This window comes from Lithobates pipiens, unplaced genomic scaffold (assembly GCF_037356315.1).
Source record: "Lithobates pipiens isolate NorthernLeopardFrog02 unplaced genomic scaffold, aLitPip1_a1.2 Scaffold_23, whole genome shotgun sequence".
Classification (NCBI taxonomy): domain Eukaryota; kingdom Metazoa; phylum Chordata; class Amphibia; order Anura; family Ranidae; genus Lithobates; species Lithobates pipiens.
Genome location: NW_027507785.1, coordinates 234,194,569 through 234,214,845, shown reverse-complemented (window position 1 = coordinate 234,214,845; position 20,277 = coordinate 234,194,569). Strand labels below are relative to the sequence as shown.

At 45.8% G+C, this 20,277-nt stretch overlaps 1 protein-coding gene across 1 annotated transcript in view; it reads right to left on the bottom strand.

Moving 5' to 3' along the window:
• Positions 1-20,277, bottom strand: part of HFM1 (helicase for meiosis 1) — a 397,375-nt gene that overhangs the window by 23,977 nt on the left and 353,121 nt on the right. Inside the window, 3 exon segments of the mRNA XM_077451089.1 lie at positions 1,540-1,668; positions 4,344-4,447; positions 8,427-8,584. Of these exon segments, the coding sequence (XP_077307215.1) occupies positions 1,540-1,668; positions 4,344-4,447; positions 8,427-8,584 (391 nt within the window).

The following is a 20,277-nucleotide window of genomic DNA, read 5'->3' as shown; positions in this document are numbered from 1 at the left end:
TGGCCACGTCCCAACAGCAAGAAACAGGTACGAGCCTTTCTGGGAATCGCTGGCTATTATCGACGATTCATTCCCCATTTTGCTTCTCAGGCTGTGCCCCTCACCAACCTGACAAAAGGGAAAGAGTCGGTCATGGTTAAATGGTCCCCAGAGGCTGAAGAAGCATTTCAGTCCTTAAAAACAGCCTTATGTAGCCAGCCAGTGTTGTACTCACCAGACTTCTCTAAGGACTTCGTTGTACAAACTGATGCATCAGACGTTGGGTTAGGAGCAGTGTTATCCCAGGTCTGGAACGGGGAAGAGCACCCAGTCATTTACCTCAGCAGGAAGTTGAAGTCCCATGAGGTAAATTACGCCACGATTGAGAAGGAATGTTTAGCAGTGAAGTGGGCTCTAGATTCCCTTCGGTACTATCTGCTAGGTAGGCACTTTGACCTGGTGACTGATCACGCTCCTTTAAAGTGGATGGCTCAAAACAAGGAGACCAATAGAAGGGTAAATAGGTGGTTCCTGGCCCTACAGGAATTTAACTTTACAGTTAAGCATCGCCCTGGTGTTAAAATGGGGAATGTGGATGCTTTGTCTCGGATACATGCGTGTCTGACTGCTTGTGTTACAACCCCAAGGTTGAAACAAGAGGGGGGGGGGGTATGTGGCAGCAGGCAGGTAAAGTCACCTGGTTGTATCCAGGATGGGAAATATGTGTGCCCTAGATTCAGGCTTTATGCAGACTTGTACAACTAGAGGGGAAGAGTTAATGAGCCCAGCTGAAGTAAGTGGGCTCATTAAGACCTCTACAAAAAAAAACAGCATGCTTAGGGAGATGCTCCATCCTGGAACCATTTTTGTGTTGTATAGACTGGGGAGTGTGACACCTGTTCTGTGCGGTGAGTTAACGCCTGTGTGGCAAACCTCTACAACAGAGACAGGGACTGGTGCAGCACAAGGCTGCACTCAGTTGTTAGACAGGGAATCTAAGTGTGTAATTAGAGGTCAAGCTGACCAGGATTTATTTTCATGTTTTATTTTTGTTTGGCTGTTATATGTTTCACTGCATGTAGCATAAATAAACCGCCTCTTTTGTTTTTTGCACCTACAACGCTGTCTGCTGTGCCTGATTTTGTGTTGTGAACCCATCCAGGGGGTCACACACACCCGCTGCCGAGCTAACCCCTCACACTAGCAACAAAAAAGTTTAGGTGAGCATTTCTGTGGGTCCTACAAAAATTTCCCAGGGGTCATCAGCCTATCTCTGTACAGGTTTACTCTAAATAACACCTTGATCTATAGCAGTGTTTCTCAACCTCAGTCCTCAAGGCGTCCCAACAGGTCATGTTTTCAGGATTTCCCTCAGATGAAACAGCTGTGGGAATTACTAAGGCAGTGAAACTGATCAAATCACCTGTGCAAAATAATGGAAGGCCTGAAAACATGACCCGTTGGGGCGCCTTGAAGACTGGAGTTGAGAAACACTGATCAATAGATAGCTTTATCTATAAATATTGCGAGGCAAACAGCTTTCAGATTCTGAATACTCACCAGAGATAAGCTGCAAGTTGCTGTTGCTTAAATATTTACTTTTAAATTTTAATTCAGCATCAACATTTGGTCCTAATTTCTGATTTCCTAAATATAGAGCTCTAAATTTCTGTTGAATATCGAGGCCAACTTTAAAATACATCAGAAAAAAAGAAACTGAAATCAGTATTAATATTACATAAGAAACTGTAGGCTTTATAAATAGAGAATTTATCATTGGAAAAAAATCACTAAAGAAGAGCTAAAGGAGTTAACACCTGATTATGTACAATATGTACATTGTGCTTAAAGTGGTTCTAAAGGGGTTCAAAACTCAAAAGGTTTTTTACCTTAAGGCCCCTTTTACACGGGGGCGGGAGCGTCATCGGTGGTAAAACGGCGCTATTTTTAGCGCGGCTTTACCATAGTTTTAGCGGTTTTACCCCCCGCTAGCGGCCATGCAAGGGTTAAAACCACCGCAAAGCGCTGCTGTAGCAGCGTTTTTACCGGCGGTATAGCCGCCCTGCCCCATTGATTTCAATGGGTAGGAGTGATGAAGGAGCGGTGTACACACACGCTCCAAAGATGCTGCTAGCAGGACTTTTTTTTACTGTCCTGCTAGCGTACCGCTCCAGTGTGAAAGCCCTCGGGGCTTTCACACTGGAGAGACAGCAGCTGCTGTTTCAGATCGGTTTGCAGGCACTTTTTAGCACAATAGCACCTGCAAAACGACCCAGTGTGCGTGGGGTCTAATGCATTCTGTGCTTTAATTAAAAAAAAAAAAAAAAAAACTTTCACTGCATGCAGCCATTCCTAAACTCTTATCTGAGCCATAAGCTCCTGCTGCTGTCAGTCAAATCCTGTGCAAAACCATTGATATAGAGCAGGTAAGTATAACACAGAGTCGGATCTAGCCAGTCTGACTAGGGGATGCAATAAAAACAGTCAGGGGGACATAATGTCAACACTGTATGTGAGTCACTGACAGTCTGCCACTTAGTGTGACAGATGCAATGAATGAATAACCCTTGTTCACTCAATGGTTTTCTGTACCATGAGTCAGGACCTGGGAGTAACACCTGACAGATAGAGCAGAAGTGGTGTAGGATTGAACTGAGAATGCAATATGTATTAGACTGTCAGTAAGATGATTAAACAGAAACGGTGCCGCCTTATAACAGGTATCCATATGAGAGTTCCTCCTTACATCAGGAGTCTTCATCTGAGCTCCCCTTTACATGACGGTCCCCATCAGAATGCTCTCTTACATCAATTACCCTATCACAGTGCCCCTTACATTAACTGGCTGCATCACAGTTTCCTCTTATATCAACTGTACCCATCAGAGTGTCCTCTTATAGCAACGGTCACCATCAAAGGGCCGACTTACATATCAGAGTGCCCCTTAACCACTTGAGGTCTGGGCCATAGCCGAATGACGGCTACAGCGTGGACCTCAATTTCCAGGATGCCATCATAGGATGTCCTCCCCTGTGCATGCTCCCTCTGGGAGTGCACTGTGATCACCGAGTCACGGAGACTTGGCTGATCACCAATCCTAGTGAGGGGCCAGTCCCGGCCCCTTACCATGTGATCAGCTTTCAGCCAATGACAGCTGATCACATGATGTAAACAAAAGCTCAGTGATTTTTTTTTTTCTGCACCGAGTTACGGAGACTCGGCTGATCACCGATCCTAGTAAGGGGCTGGTCCCGGCCCCTTACCATGTGATCAGCTGTCAGCCAATGACAGCTGATCACATGATGTGAACAAAAGCTCGGTGATCATTTTCTTTTTTCTCCTCACGCGGACAGCAAAAAAAGCTGATCACCGGCTTATGTTAAAGGGACATCGGTCCCGAAGAGGAAGGAGGCACATCTGCCTCCTCTATGCAATTTTGTACCCCCTGCCAGTGCCACCTGTCATTGTGCCCACAGTGCCCACCAGTGCCAGCTATGAATTCCCATGAGTGCCACCTATCAATGCCCACAAGTGCCACCTATCAATGCCAGCCAGTGGTGCCAATCAGTGCCACCTAGCAGTGCTGCCCAGTAAGCAAGTGGTTACGGCAAATATCCCCATCAGAACACCCCCTTAACAATAACAATTGTTCCCATCAGTCTAACTTGTGGATAAGTAGAAGCACTTTCAGAGATCTGGGGGGGGATGCAGCATTACCCAGCACCCCCTAGATCTGGACCTGGTAGAATATATATTTTTTATTTTAATAATAAAAAAAAGCTTTAAAATCGCTTTAAATTGGTGTTTAATACCACATACAAACTTGTAGCAAGTATGAAAGAGCTAAGATATCCATTGCAGCAAATGGCTGTTGGTACCTTATCTTTCATTCAGCTCCACCTAATGTTGCCTTGAAATCTCTCCATTTTTTCATAGTGAAAAAGAAACATACTCTCTGCACTACCTCACAATGTAATGCCTGGTGCCTGAATAACATCAGCCACCCAAAACATTGTCATAAGAGGACATGATTATGGAAATAGTGATTATAAGATAGTCATTATTTTCATAGCCACTTCATTAGAACTTTAGGCACAGCTGGAGGAAAGATGTGGTCAAATTAGCATATACAGATTTAGCTACTTTTTAAAGCTGTTACTTCGATTTTTTTCACATTTACTGTAGCTTCTCAGGCAAATACAATGCTAAAATGTAAAACAATTACATCTGATATACTTTAAGACCAGCATAATTTAATTGAATGGGTATATCATATGTTTAGTATTCACAGTTTTCCTGCGGTATATCAGTGAATTTTAGCACCTAACAGGTAAAAAAAGTTTGTAACAAATATATTATCTCACCATACTCAGAACTGATCAAATTGACACTTAGTTCATCAGATGCAAAAGCCCTTTTTATGTCAATTTTTCTTGCCCAGGTTCCTGATTTCAACAAAGCAGAGTCCCTGCAAATGAGAATATTTGATATATTAAATCCTGGACAGCATTACAATTAGGTTTATATAATATATATATATATATATATATATATATATATATATATATATATATATATATATAAACCTATCATTATTTATTGGTCTTTTTCAAGGGTCTAAGATGGTGTCCAACGTCCTGGAGTTGAGAGCAGCATTTCAGGCTGTTCAGTCTTCTCATCCGGGGTAAGCCTGTCCTGGTAAAGTTGGACAGCGCAAAGACTGTGGCCTACATCTGGAAACAAGGCTCAGTCTCTCCCTTCTGAAGGAGGTTTCTCTAATTCTAGAATCTGCCTAAGTCAATCTTCTGCAGCTATCTGCTGCCTATGTGCCTGGTCAGAAGAATCTTCAGGCAAACTATTTGTCCAGGAAAAGTCTGGACGACAATGAATGGAAAACAAGAAAGGACAGTGATAACCGCGCTTATAGTAGAATATGGCATAAATTCCCAGTATTATTGCTGATAAAATTTTTACTCTGGATTTTTCAGAAGTGTGTTCTGAAATGTCTGCAGGCGTGGCTTGATTTAGGTCTATGTGTAAGTATGCTATAGGCACACATTTCACATCTCTGCCTTCACTGGAATACCGTGGGCATCCAACACTTAATTATACTGTTTTTCAGGATTCAATTTGGTTGAAACCTCAAATTGTTTCTGAAATTAGATCTCCCATTGCTGTTGGACGTTATTGCATCAGATGCCTTTATTCACCCTGTGGTACCGCTCACTAAAAACTGCTTTACTGGTGGAAATTACATCAGCCAGAAGAGTCAGCATTGGATGCCTTGGGGTTTAAAGAACCCATACTCACGTACTTCCCAGACAGGGTGGTACTCATGCCAATGCTCAAATTTGTGCCTGAACTGACCTTCAGAGTCCATATCACACAAGAGGTTGTCCTCATACGTTCCTTTTAGAGAGTACTCAAGAAATTAGCCCATCAGATGTAGGCCAAGCTTTAAAATGTTTAATCAAGGTAACTTCTGCCATCAGGAAGTCGGAGCATCTGTTTGTAATTCCAGGTGGAAAACATAATGATTTTACAGCTTCCAGCAAGATTATTGCCTCTTGGTTGGTAAAGCTCATCTCCTTGGCTTACAAGTTGAAAGGATTGGCTGTGCCAGGAAAATCATGGCACTCTTCATAGGAAAGGTCTTGACCTTGAGAATGGCAGCAGGTCGAGTGTCTGAAACTATCTGCAAGGCAGCTACGTGGGCACCAAAACATTCATAATCATGGCTTAATGACAGTTGTTTGGCAGAGGCATCCTGGCTTCTGTTTTTTTAGTCAGAATTGAGGAGTATGTAGAATTGTCCCTCCCCTGTTTTGGCTAGTTAGTACCCAGCTGTGCTGACATGGAGTCTTCAGGAAAATTGAATTCAATCGTAATTTTCCTTTCATGACGAGTTCCATAGCAGCACAGATCCCATCCAGCTTGGTAGGTCTAGTTACAGAATGCCGAGGCTGTAGGTGGGATCAAATTTATATGAGTTAAGTCCTGGAGACATGGGGGTGGAGCCTATACCCAGCTGTGCTGCCATGGAGCTCATCAGGAAAGGAAAATTACAGTATTGGAATTAAATTTTCAGTTTTTTGTTTGATAATCCAAAATGTCTTGTGTGTAGATAGAAATCACTTCATGTTTTGGCTTAATTTAAAGATCTGGACACAAATGGGTTTATTTATTGAAGGGACAGGGACAGTTCCTTAAGTGAATGTTCACATGCTTGGTGACTAAAATGTAGATATGTTCATTGTAATCATCCAATACAGATTGTGAAAGCAAAACTCTTCTTTTTTATTTGTTTCTTGCAGATGCATGTGTATTAAAAGTTAACAAAAGTAGTAAAAGATTATTCCAGCGCTGTTCTTATTAAAATTATTAATCAAGGGAGTATCTATTTATCTTCCTAGTCTGCCTCACTCAGTAGAGGGGTGATCTCAAACAATAAATAAACTATTAAAAAATTAATATTTTCATCAAATGTGCAAACATCTATTAATGTCCATGTATTGCCATAGAAATATCACCAATTGCAGTGCAAAAGTATTAAGTTAGTAGTTTTTTGAAAAGCACTATTATAGTCTTCTCTTGATTATATATGCACAACACCTCCAGGTGCTTAGGCTCGGTTCACACAGGGGCGACTCCGATCCGACTTCAGGTCGCCCCCTAGTCGCCTCAGGTCGGACAACATTTAAAAATCAATGTAAGTGAATGAGAGCCGTCTTAATGCACGCTACTGAAGTCGCTCCGACTTCAAAAGAAGTTCCTGTACTACTTGAATCCGACTTGTAGGCAACTTGTACCCATTGATTTCAATGGAGGTCGCCTCCAAGTCGGATCTCTGTATATACGGAGGCGACTTTGACAGAATTATTAGCTCTGAAGGGGGAACTCCACGCCAAATTTCTGAAAAAAATTTGGCGTGGGTTCCCCCTCCGAGAGCATACCAGGCCCTTAGGTCTGGTATGGATTCCAAGGTGAACCCCCTATGCCAAAAAAACGGCGTGGGGGTCCCCCCAGATCCGTACCAGACCCTTATCCGAGCACGCTACCCGGCCGGCCAGAAAAGGGGGTGTGGACGAGTGGGCGCCCCCCCTCCTGAGCCGTACCAGGCCGCGTGCCCTCAACATGGGGGGGTGCCTTGGGGGAGGGGGGGCGTGTGGCCCCCCCACCCCAAAGCACCTTGTCCCCATGTTGATGAGGACAAGGGCCTCTTCCCGACAACCCTGGCCATTGGTTGTCAGGGTCTGCGGGCGGGGGGCACTTTGCACTTTGAATTTATGTGATTTATGCTTGATTTAGAATCACACTTAATACTTTTACACTGCAATTGGTGATATTTCTATGGCAAAACATAGACATTAATAGATGTTTGCACATTTGATGAAAATATAAATTTTTTAATAGTTTATTTATTGTTTGAGATCACCCCTCTACTGAGTGAGGCAGACTAGGGAGATAAATAGATACTCCCTTGATTAATAATTTTAATAAGAACAGCACGACACCAACACACCCTATATAAAAGTTAACAAAGCTTCAGCTAACTACGCTAACTGAACATATCCTTTATTCATGGTACCTGTTGTCATTAGCTATTTTATAAGGGAACTTATTGGTTCTTAAAGAAGAAGTAAACCCTGACGAGTTTACTTCCTCTTTGTCTCCCTGCAACGGTAAAGCATATCGGGCTACTATGCACCGTATAGTAGCCCATTATGTGTCACTTACCTGACACAGGAGCCAGCGATGTCACCGCTGTCCCCTGTAGTTCGGAGCATCCATCTTCTTCCGGGTATCACAGCACCGGAGCAGCAATGATGTCACTCCCGCGAATGCGCACAGGAGCCGCCACTAATGGCATATAGCCGTTAGCAGTGGCATGCTGCTAACTGCGATAGTGCGCCTGCACGCCGCTGTCTACAGCGCATGCGCCGTAGACAGCTGTCGCTGTCTTTTAGTAAATATCTCCTAAACCGTGTAGGTTTAGGAGATATTTCTTGGACCTACAGGTAAGCCTTAATCTAGGCATACCTGTAGGTCAAAGTGGTTTGTAAGGGTTTACAACCACTTTAATGTTTTAGATAAAATCAATGCAGTTCTTAGAATTTTATAGTCTACTAATAATATATTTTTTTACTAACAGCAGATCTGTCCTATACATACCTTCATCTTTATTTGCATCTGCTACTGCTTCAAAAATGAAGGGGGCAGAACTGCAGTGGGCTGAATGCAACATGCCCTAATCGTAATCTATTTTATTTCCTCAATGAGGGAAACAAAGCAATACGGTTATTAAATTGTATCATGTTTTAAATATTTGTCATAACAGACTCTAATTGCACACCAGTTACAAGGTCTTCAAAATTGCAGGTTAAAATTACACAGAAATTATATTTATTTGGAGCTGGTTATATTAAAATAAAAAACAAATTACTTACATTATTTTCTGCTTAAAGACAACATTGTTATCAGCATCTCCAATAATAAGTGAAACATGGTGAAAATCTGGTGCTGTTCTCTTTTTCTGTAACCTCTCATAATTTGTTAACAGGACAGTAACAACAATTTCTGCCACTGATAAACTGTATCTTGCTAACTGAAAAGTATAATTGAAAAATAGAAAATCTAAGGTTAGTACCTTTGCTCAGTACAAGTGTACTTTATTTTATTTTACAAGTATTACAATATATATATATATATATATATATATATAATCCTATTTTTTTGTTCTTCGGTTTTGATATACCTTAATTTGATGTCATAGTTTTGTATTACTGGGTGACTGAAATTTATATATAAATATAAATTATTATATATTATATTATAGAATAATTTCAGTCACCCAGTAATACAAAACTATGACATCAAATTAAGGTATATCAAAACCGAAGAACAAAAAAATAGGATTTTTTGTACTCACCGTAAAACCCTTTTCTCTGTAATTCACCGACCAACACAGCTCCTCTCTTAGCCATTGGGTTGTTATGCCCATTACTAGGAGAATACTAGGCATTAGTTGTAATAAAACACTCAGAACTCTTTAGTTCCACCCAGGGGGACGTCCCTTGGGCAACAACCCTCCAGCCTGCCATGCAGTCATCAGTACGTCAACAAGCAGTATAAAGTAAAGAGAAAAAGGAGGGGCAGGTGCTGTGTCGGTTGGTGAATTACAGAGAAAAGGATTTTACGGTGAGTACAAAAAATAGGATTTTTAAAACAGCTTACCTGTAAAATCCCTTTCTTTGATGTACATCAGGGGACACATAGCCGTAGTACTGACTACGTGGGTTATATCGGCATATCAGGTGCTGGACACTGGCACGCCACTTAAGGCGTGAACTTCCCCCATATAACCCCTCTCATTACTGGGAGTCCTCAGTTTTGTAGCCAAGCAATCAAAGTGTATAAGAAGAAGAAGGGAGGGACCTCTGTGTCCCCTGATGTACATCAAAGAAAAGGATTTTACAGGTAAGCTGTTTTAAAAATCCTATTTTCTTTTCTTACATCAGGGGACACAGAGTCGTAGTACTTACTACGTGGGATGTCCCATAGCAATGGCAACTGAAGGGGAGGAGACAGAATCGAGGAAACAGGAGGCCAGAGGACTCATACTGCAGCCTGCAGTGTATGCTGAGCCCATAGGCAATCTCCTCATGACCTTTAATATCGATTTGAAAAAACTGGATAAACGTCTGAACCAAAGACCAATGTTGCGGTCTTACAGATTTGAGCCATAGAGGCCTGATGATGCACCAGCCAAGAGGCACTAATCGCCCTGGATGAATGTGCTCTTAATATGAGAAGGAAGACTTTTCTTCTTTAAACTGAAGCTTGATCAATCACTTGACAAATCCATTTGGAAAATAGTGGATCTTGACGCTGCCTGTCCATATCTTGGACCCTCTGGCAGTACAAACAAAATCTGTGTTTTGCGAACCTGAGCGGTCGCCCTTAAATAGATTCTGATCGCTCTTACTACATCAAGAGACTATAGTGCTTTCTCTTCCCCAGATTAAGGCTTCTGGGGAGAAACAAGGAAGAATAATATCTTGGTTTAAATGAAAACCTGTTACTACTTTTGGTAAAAATTCAGGATGAGGCCATCAAACCACCTCGTCCTTATGCATGATGAAATATGGCTCTTACAAGACAGAGCCGTTAGTTCCAATACTCTTCTAGCAGAAGAAATGGCAAGCAAAAAAGATTATCTTTCTTGTCAAAGAACCAAGAGAATTTCTCTTAAGGGTCAAATGGCTGATTTAAAAAAGCCGACAAGACCAATTTTAAACCCTAAGCCCTTGTACACACGGTCGGAGAATCTGTCGGAATGAGTCTTATCGGACCGTGTCATCAGATAATCCGACTGTGTGTGGTATGCATCGGACTGATTCCTTCCGAATCTCCGTCTGACCCAATTTTCCAACATGTTGGAAATATTTCCCGACCAACTGGGCCGGACAGGCCTAATCCGATCATGTGTAGAGCATTTTCATCGGACCAAGTGCCACGCATGCTCAGATCAAATTCCTACATCAAAGCTATTGGCTACTAGCCTGAATGTAGCCTGAATGTAGTCCCATCGTAACGAAATTACTGAATTACTGAATATTCTGAAAGATCGGATTTTTCGGCAACTTGGCCCGACCGTGTGTATGCAACAGTTTCGGACACAATCCGTCGGACTAAATCCGACGGGCAAAATCCGACGGATTTGGTTGGCAAAATCTCCGACCGTGTGTACGTGGGCCAAGGATTTAGAGGTGCCTTGATAGGGGGAATAAACTGCGTTACCCCCTGAATAAGCTACGCACCAAGAGTGGGAAGCAAGAGGCCATAGGAAAAGACATTGACACAGCCTGGATCTGGCTCTTGATAAAAGTCAAGGCCAGCTTCATTTCACATCCCATAGGCAGGAATCCTGCCTATTGACATACTTCATGAGGTGCCAACCCCTGGATCCATACCAAGAAACCTATGCCTTCCAGATTCTATAGTAAGTGATTCTGGAAGCCGGCTTCCTGGCATTAGTCAAAGTAGACACTACTGAAGGAGATCACCCACAATCTTTTATAGAGTGGGATTCAACAGTCAAACCTGTTAAACTCCTTGTCTGTAAAGTAGAATGAAATACCGGACCCTGTGCAAGAAGGTCTGGCTATAATGGCAGAGTCCAAAGGACTTCTACTGCCCTCTTTATAATCTCGATAAATTAAGATCTTCTGGGACCTGCTGGGGCCACCAGAATCATCTCCTTCTGTTCCTGCTTAATCCTGCGGAAAAGGCGTGGAAGTAGCAGAGCTGGAGGAAATGCATAGATTAGAGAGAACCGATCCCCTGGGAAGACTTATGCGTCTGTTCCGCCTTCTAGCGGAACCCTTGTTTGACATAAAATTGTTGACCTTACTAATGAATCTGGACGCGAATAGGTCCATGTCCGGAATACCCCATCTGACATACTGCTAGAAAGATGTCAGGGTGAAGAGATCATTCTCCCGGAAATAATTGTTGGCGTCTCAAGTAGTACGCCTGAAATATTAAAATTGTCGATAGACAAGGAGTGTTGTATTCTGCCAAAGCTAGAACATTATTCACCTCTTTTTGGGCTGCATGACTTCTCATGCCTCCCTGGTGATCGATGTAAGCCACCGTCGTAGCTCTGTCAGACTGAATCCTGTCAGGACAGTCCCGTAATCTGACCACCAAGATTCTATGGCCAGATGTACTGCTTAAAACTTCCAACAAAGTTGATAGGCAATGTCCTCTAACCTGGACCATCTCCCCTGGACAGAATCTTCTTTCAGGGCTGCTCCCCAGCCTAGAAGGCTGGCATCTGTTGTTAACACCTTGCAGGATAAAGATTTTCCCTCCTGCTGGATAACAACCACTAGTGATGGCCGAACGGTTCGCCCGGCGGTCGTTTCGCGGCGAATTTCCGACTTTCGCCGTCCGCGGGTTCGAACGCCTTTTTCCGTCGTTCGCCCCGGCGGACTTACGTGTTTAATGTATACAAGAACTTTAACCTTTCGTGACACGTTTATCATGTGTTACAGGACAACCAATTGAGACATGACAGCTCATGGACACTTGGACATTCCCCCTAACCTATAAATACACCCGATCCGGTGGCCATTTTACATTCTTTCTTCTGTCACTGTAGGGAAAGGATCCTGTGTGGAGTAGGGACAGAGAAAACGCTAGCTATTTGGTACACAAAAGTTCTTTTCAGGACTGGTATAGGTGTTAGGTCAGCAGCCTGAGTTTCTTTTGTCAGTTTAGATAAAGGGACAGAGCGCTGTATGCTGCTATTTTAGGGACAGCTCAGCCAGATTAGTCTTTCTTCATCATCATCATCATCATCATCATTAGCTGTTACTATCAGGTCCACAAAAGAGCTGTTCCAGCTAATCGTTCCAGCCTACTCTTTTTTGCCAATTTGTATAGGGACAGGCAGGAAGCAGTGTGTCAGGCAGTGAGGATAATTTTAAAGACTTGCTGTTACTATTAGTTCCACAAAGGTTCTTTTCAGGACTGGTATCAGTGGTACGGTAATAGGCTTGTACACGTATAATATTCTTTCTTCCAAATATAGAAAGAATATTATACTTGACTGCTGCCCTTCTGCTGCAGTCTGCTAATCATTCACAACTCACTTGTTCCACAAAGCTCTTTATCAGGACTGGTAACTTGGTCTGTCTAGGGTGCTACGGTACATAGGCTTGGGTGCGGTACAGTCTGCTGTTCTGTAAGGACCGCTATCGGTCCACAATACATAGGGTTGCCGTGCACTACTGCTGACCGCTGCCCTATACTGCAGCAGTCCTTCATTGGTATAGGGACTGACGTACAGTCTGCTAATCACTAACACACAACCTGCTTGGTCCACAAAAGTTCTTATAAGGACTGGTAACTTGGTATAGGGTGCTACGGTACATAGGCCTGAGTGCGTTACAGTCTGCTGTTCTGTAAGGACCGCTATCGGTCCACAATACATAGGGTTGCCGTGCACTACTGCTGACCGCTGCCCTATACTGCAGCAGTCCTTCATTGGTATAGGGACTGACGTACAGTCTGCTAATCACTAACACACAACCTGCTTGGTCCACAAAAGTTCTTATAAGGACTGGTAACTTGGTATAGGGTGCTACGGTACATAGGCCTGAGTGCGTTACAGTCTGCTGTTCTGTAAGGACCGCTATCGGTCCACAATACATAGGGTTGCCGTGCACTACTGCTGACCGCTGCCCTATACTGCAGCAGTCCTTCATTGGTATAGGGACTGACGTACAGTCTGCTAATCACTAACACACAACCTGCTTGGTCCACAAAAGTTCTTATAAGGACTGGTAACTTGGTATAGGGTGCTACGGTACATAGGCCTGAGTGCGTTACAGTCTGCTGTTCTGTAAGGACCGCTATCGGTCCACAATACATAGGGTTGCCGTGCACTACTGCTGACCGCTGCCCTATACTGCAGCAGTCCTTCAGCGGTATAGGGACTGACGCACAGTCTGCTAAACACTAACACACAACCTGCTTGGTCCACAAAAGTTTTTATAAGGACTGGTAACTTGGTATAGGGTGCTACGGTACATAGGCCTGAGTGCAGTACAGTCTGCTGTTCTGTAAGGACCGCTATCGGTCCACAATACATAGGGTTGCCGTGCACTACTGCTGACCGCTGCCCTATACTGCAGCAGTCCTTCAGCGGTATAGGGACTGACGCACAGTCTGCTAAACACTAACACACAACCTGCTTGGTCCACAAAAGTTTTTATAAGGACTGGTAACTTGGTATAGGGTGCTACGGTACATAGGCCTGAGTGCAGTACAGTCTGCTGTTCTGTAAGGACCGCTATCGGTCCACAATACATAGGGTTGCCGTGCACTACTGCTGACCGCTGCCCTATACTGCAGCAGTCCTTCATTGGTATAGGGACTGACGTACAGTCTGCTAATCACTAACACACAACCTGCTTGGTCCACAAAAGTTCTTATAAGGACTGGTAACTTGGTATAGGGTGCTACGGTACATAGGCCTGAGTGCGTTACAGTCTGCTGTTCTGTAAGGACCGCTATCGGTCCACAATACATAGGGTTGCCGTGCACTACTGCTGACCGCTGCCCTATACTGCAGCAGTCCTTCATTGGTATAGGGACTGACGTACAGTCTGCTAATCACTAACACACAACCTGCTTGGTCCACAAAAGTTCTTATAAGGACTGGTAACTTGGTATAGGGTGCTACGGTACATAGGCCTGAGTGCGTTACAGTCTGCTGTTCTGTAAGGACCGCTATCGGTCCACAATACATAGGGTTGCCGTGCACTACTGCTGACCGCTGCCCTATACTGCAGCAGTCCTTCATTGGTATAGGGACTGACGTACAGTCTGCTAATCACTAACACACAACCTGCTTGTTCCACAAAAGTTCTTATAAGGACTGGTAACTTGGTATAGGGTGCTACGGTACATAGGCCTGAGTGCGTTACAGTCTGCTGTTCTGTAAGGACCGCTATCGGTCCACAATACATAGGGTTGCCGTGCACTACTGCTGACCGCTGCCCTATACTGCAGCAGTCCTTCATTGGTATAGGGACTGACGTACAGTCTGCTAATCACTAACACACAACCTGCTTGTTCCACAAAAGTTCTTATAAGGACTGGTAACTTGGTATAGGGTGCTACGGTACATAGGCCTGAGTGCGTTACAGTCTGCTGTTCTGTAAGGACCGCTATCGGTCCACAATACATAGGGTTGCCGTGCACTACTGCTGACCGCTGCCCTATACTGCAGCAGTCCTTCAGCGGTATAGGGACTGACGCACAGTCTGCTAAACACTAACACACAACCTGCTTGGTCCACAAAAGTTTTTATAAGGACTGGTAACTTGGTATAGGGTGCTACGGTACATAGGCCTGAGTGCGTTACAGTCTGCTGTTCTGTAAGGACCGCTATCGGTCCACAATACATAGGGTTGCCGTGCACTACTGCTGACCGCTGCCCTATACTGCAGCAGTCCTTCATTGGTATAGGGACTGACGTACAGTCTGCTAATCACTAACACACAACCTGCTTGGTCCACAAAAGTTCTTATAAGGACTGGTAACTTGGTATAGGGTGCTACGGTACATAGGCCTGAGTGCGTTACAGTCTGCTGTTCTGTAAGGACCGCTATCGGTCCACAATACATAGGGTTGCCGTGCACTACTGCTGACCGCTGCCCTATACTGCAGCAGTCCTTCATTGGTATAGGGACTGACGTACAGTCTGCTAATCACTAACACACAACCTGCTTGGTCCACAAAAGTTCTTATAAGGACTGGTAACTTGGTATAGGGTGCTACGGTACATAGGCCTGAGTGCGTTACAGTCTGCTGTTCTGTAAGGACCGCTATCGGTCCACAATACATAGGGTTGCCGTGCACTACTGCTGACCGCTGCCCTATACTGCAGCAGTCCTTCAGCGGTATAGGGACTGACGCACAGTCTGCTAAACACTAACACACAACCTGCTTGGTCCACAAAAGTTTTTATAAGGACTGGTAACTTGGTATAGGGTGCTATGGTACATAGGCCTGAGTGCGTTACAGTCTGCTGTTCTGTAAGGACCGCTATCGGTCCACAATACATAGGGTTGCCGTGCACTACTGCTGACCGCTGCCCTATACTGCAGCAGTCCTTCATTGGTATAGGGACTGACGTACAGTCTGCTAATCACTAACACACAACCTGCTTGGTCCACAAAAGTTCTTATAAGGACTGGTAACTTGGTATAGGGTGCTACGGTACATAGGCCTGAGTGCGTTACAGTCTGCTGTTCTGTAAGGACCGCTATCGGTCCACAATACATAGGGTTGCCGTGCACTACTGCTGACCGCTGCCCTATACTGCAGCAGTCCTTCATTGGTATAGGGACTGACGTACAGTCTGCTAATCACTAACACACAACCTGCTTGGTCCACAAAAGTTCTTATAAGGACTGGTAACTTGGTATAGGGTGCTACGGTACATAGGCCTGAGTGCGTTACAGTCTGCTGTTCTGTAAGGACCGCTATCGGTCCACAATACATAGGGTTGCCGTGCACTACTGCTGACCGCTGCCCTATACTGCAGCAGTCCTTCATTGGTATAGGGACTGACGTACAGTCTGCTAATCACTAACACACAACCTGCTTGTTCCACAAAAGTTCTTATAAGGACTGGTAACTTGGTATAGGGTGCTACGGTACATAGGCTTGAGTGCGGTACAGTCTGCTGTTCTGTAAGGACCGCTATCGGTCCACAATAGATAGGGTTGACGTGCACCACTGCTGACCGCTGCCCTATACTGCAGCAGTCCTTCAGCGGTATAGGGACTGACGTACAGTCTGCTAAACACTAATACACAACCTGCTTGGTCCACAAAAGTTCTTATAAGGACTGGTAACTTGGTATAGGGTGCTACGGTACATAGGCTTGAGTGCGGTACAGTCTGCTGTTCTGTAAGGACCGCTATAGGTCCACAATAGATAGGGTTGACGTGCACCACTGCTGACCGCTGCCCTATACTGCAGCAGTCCTTCAGCGGTATAGGGACTGACGTACAGTCTGCTAAACACTAATACACAACCTGCTTGGTCCACAAAAGTTCTTATAAGGACTGGTAACTTGGTATAGGGTGCTACGGTACATAGGCTTGAGTGCGGTACAGTCTGCTGTTCTGTAAGGACCGCTATAGGTCCACAATAGATAGGGTTGACGTGCACCACTGCTGACCGCTCACCTATACTGCAGCAGTCCTTCAGCGGTATAGGGACTAAGAGTTTTGTCACAGGGTCATTTAAAAAATGACATGCAGAGGAAGAGGCAGGCCCTTCCGCAGGGGTGGTAGGGGTAGGGCAGGAGCAACAGGCTTGAGCCAAAGTGGGAAGTTGCAGAAGGTGCGTTCAATTACTTTAAAGGATGCACCAGACTTGGTTGAGTGGCTCGCTCAGCCTTACTCTTCTGCACCCTCCTCATCCTCTCGATCTGCACCCTCTTCTTCACTCTCTGCTATGTGCACCCCCAAAGACACTACCACCAACAACACGACCACCACCACCACCACCACATACCTTCCGCTTGAGTCACTGGAATTATTTTCCGATCCATATCAAGAGGACATTTCTGATGCGCAGCCACTCTTGGTATTGGATCAGGAAGAGGAGGTAGCAACAAGCGCTACTCAGCAGTCTGACGCCAGTACCCAGATCAGCCCAAGGAGGAGGTTGGTCCCCGGTGTTGCTGCCTACTCTACTTATAGCGGTGGGGAAGGTGACGTTGATGATGACGTGTCTAGTGATGTCACGTGGGTGCCCACAAGAGAGGAAGAGGAGGGGAGTTCAGAGGGAGATATGGACCAGCAGATAGGGAGGAGAAGCAGCAATGACTTACATTGCACAGCAGGGACAAAGCAGACTGCAAATGTATCAGGAGCGAGTCATCGACCATGTACGGTCACATCTGGCGCTCCCAGGACACCGGCACATGGCTCCGCAGTGTGGGCTTTTTTTAACGTGTCCGCTGCTGACAATAGCGTTGCCATCTGCAATCTTTGCAGTCAACGCGTTAGTCGCGGTAAGCCCAATACTCACCTAGGGACGACCGCCTTAAGAAGGCACATGAGCAGCCATCACCGAGCCCAGTGGGAGCAACGGAACACACAAAGCCACACTGCAGGCTCTCACCGTCCAGCCTCGTCTTCTACTTCTCCTTCTCCTCTCTCCTCACAATTGTCCTCCACTCCACCTTCCATCACGCCAAGCTCACATTTTTCTGCAAAAAGGCAGGCTTCCGTGGGCCTAATGTTTGAGCGTAAAAAAATGATGACGCCGGATAACCCTCTTGCCCAACGGTTGGCGGCTGGCTTGTCAGAACTCATAGCCCGCCAACTACTGCCATATAAACTGGTGGACTCGGAGGCCTTTCGCAAATTTGTGGCCATTGGAACACCACAATGGAAGGTCCCAGGAAGGAAGTATTTCTCAGAGAAGGGCATCCCAGAGCTATATGGCCATGTTCAGCGGCAAGTGAATGTATCTCTGGCACACAGTGTCGGTGCCAAGATACATCTGACCACAGACACGTGGTCTAGCAAACACGGGCAGGGAAGGTATATCAGTTTTACTGCCCACTGGGTGAACCTTCTGACGGCCGTCAAGCATGTAACCCGTGGCACCCGTGTAGATTTGGTTTTACCGCCACGGATTGCATGCAGGCCTGACTCTTCTTCTCCTCCTCCTACTCCATCCTCCTCCCTCTCCTCCTCAGCTGCCTCCTCCTTTTCCGCTGCTAGCGTCTCTTCCACTGCACCGCCCAAGCTCCCCAGAACCTATTCCACATGCCAGGTGAGACGTTGCCATGCCGTGCTGCGTCTGTTGTGCCTGGAAGCAAAGAGCCACACTGGCCCGGCACTCCTTTCAGCTTTGCGTTCACAGGCAGATGAGTGGCTAACACCGCTCAATTTGACAGTTGGTAAAGTGGTGTGTGACAACGGTGCCAATCTGCTTAGCGCATTGAAACAGGGCAAAATCACGCACGTGCCGTGCATGGCACACGTCTTAAACTTGGTCGTGCAGCGATTCCTTGTCAAATACCCTGGGGTCCAGGACATCTTGCGGCAGGCAAGGAAAATCTCGGCCCATTTCAGAAGATCTTACACGGCCATGGCTCGCCTTGCTGACATTCAGCGGCGACACCATCTGCCGGTCAGACGTCTTATTTGCGATTGCCCGACGCGATGGAACTCAACCTTCTATATGCTTGATAGGCTGCTCCAGCAGAAACGTGCAGTTAACGTCTACCTGTATGAACTCTGCGAAAGAAACGGTTCTGGGGAGCTGGGTTTTTTTTCACCGCGCCAGTGGCTGCTCATGCGCGACACATGCAGACTTCTGCGGCCATTTGAGGAGATCACCAAACTGGTCAGTCGCAGCCATGGCGCCATCAGTGACATGGTACCTTATGCCTTCTTTCTGGAGCGTGCATTGCGTCGTGTCATTGATCAGGCTGTGGAGGAGCAGGAGCGGGAAGATGAGGAAGTCGCAATGCTGGATGAATTCCCAGGGGGGGCTACTCTATCTGAGACAAGTCAACAACAGGAGTCTGATGAGGAGTCAGAGGAGGATGGTGCCGGGGCGGATGAGCAGGAGCAAGAAGAGCATGCTTTAAACCTTTCTGGGATCCCTGTTGTGCGAGGATGGGGAGAGGAGAATGAAGAGGACGACATTATCCTGGATGATGAGCAGGAGCCAGGCCACCACACCGCTTCCACTTTAGTGCAAATGGGGGCCTTCATGCTCCAGTGTTTTAATAGGGACCCCCGTATAAAAAGCATGAGGGTCAAGGACCAGTACTGGGTGGCAACGTACTTAGACCCCCGGTACAAACACAAAATGGCGGAAATGTTACCGCCGTCGCAGAGGGCTGTCAGAATGCAGCACTTCCAGGCCTTGCTTCGAGAAATGCTGCATTCTGCTTTTGCGTGCGCTGGCAGAGGAGCAATTCCCACTCCCAGAGAAGGATTTGCGGGTACCAATCCAACAGCGCCTGCAAGAAGAGGCCGGTTTGAAGATGTGTTGGTGACTTCGGATATGAGGTCATTCTTTCAGCCGACCCATCGACAGGTGTCATCCGGATCCAGCATCAGGGAACGCCTAGACCGTCAGGTGTCCGACTACATTGGGTTAACGGCCGATGTGGACGCTCTGAGGAGTGATGAACCCCTAGACTACTGGGTGGGCAGGCTTGACCTCTGGCCAGAGCTTGCCCAATTTGCAATCGAACTGTTGGCTTGCCCCTCATCCAGTGTCCTGTCCGAAAGGACGTTCAGCGCAGCAGGGGGGATTGTGACCGATAAGCGTACTCGCCTAGCTCACCACAGTGTTAACTACCTCACATTTCTAAAAATGAATGAGGCATGGATCTCGGAGGAATTCAACACATGTGATCAGTAGACCATGTATATGTCTATAAACAATTTTTGGAATCAAGCACACAGACCTTCTTAATTCATTTGGCTCACTTCCCTGACCCAAAAAAGCACACCGTACTATATGCCCCTACCCTCCTCTTTGAAGAGGTTGAGCGGTGTCATATTTCTACTGGGGCTGCTTATTATGAGGGGTTCCCACCATCCCTGTGCTGTGCTGACTTCCTCCTGGGTGTTCTTATTATGAGGGGCTCCCACCATCCCTGTGCTGTGCTGACTTCCTCCTGGGGGTTCTTATTATGAGGGGATCACACCATCCCTGTGCTGTGCTGACTTCCTC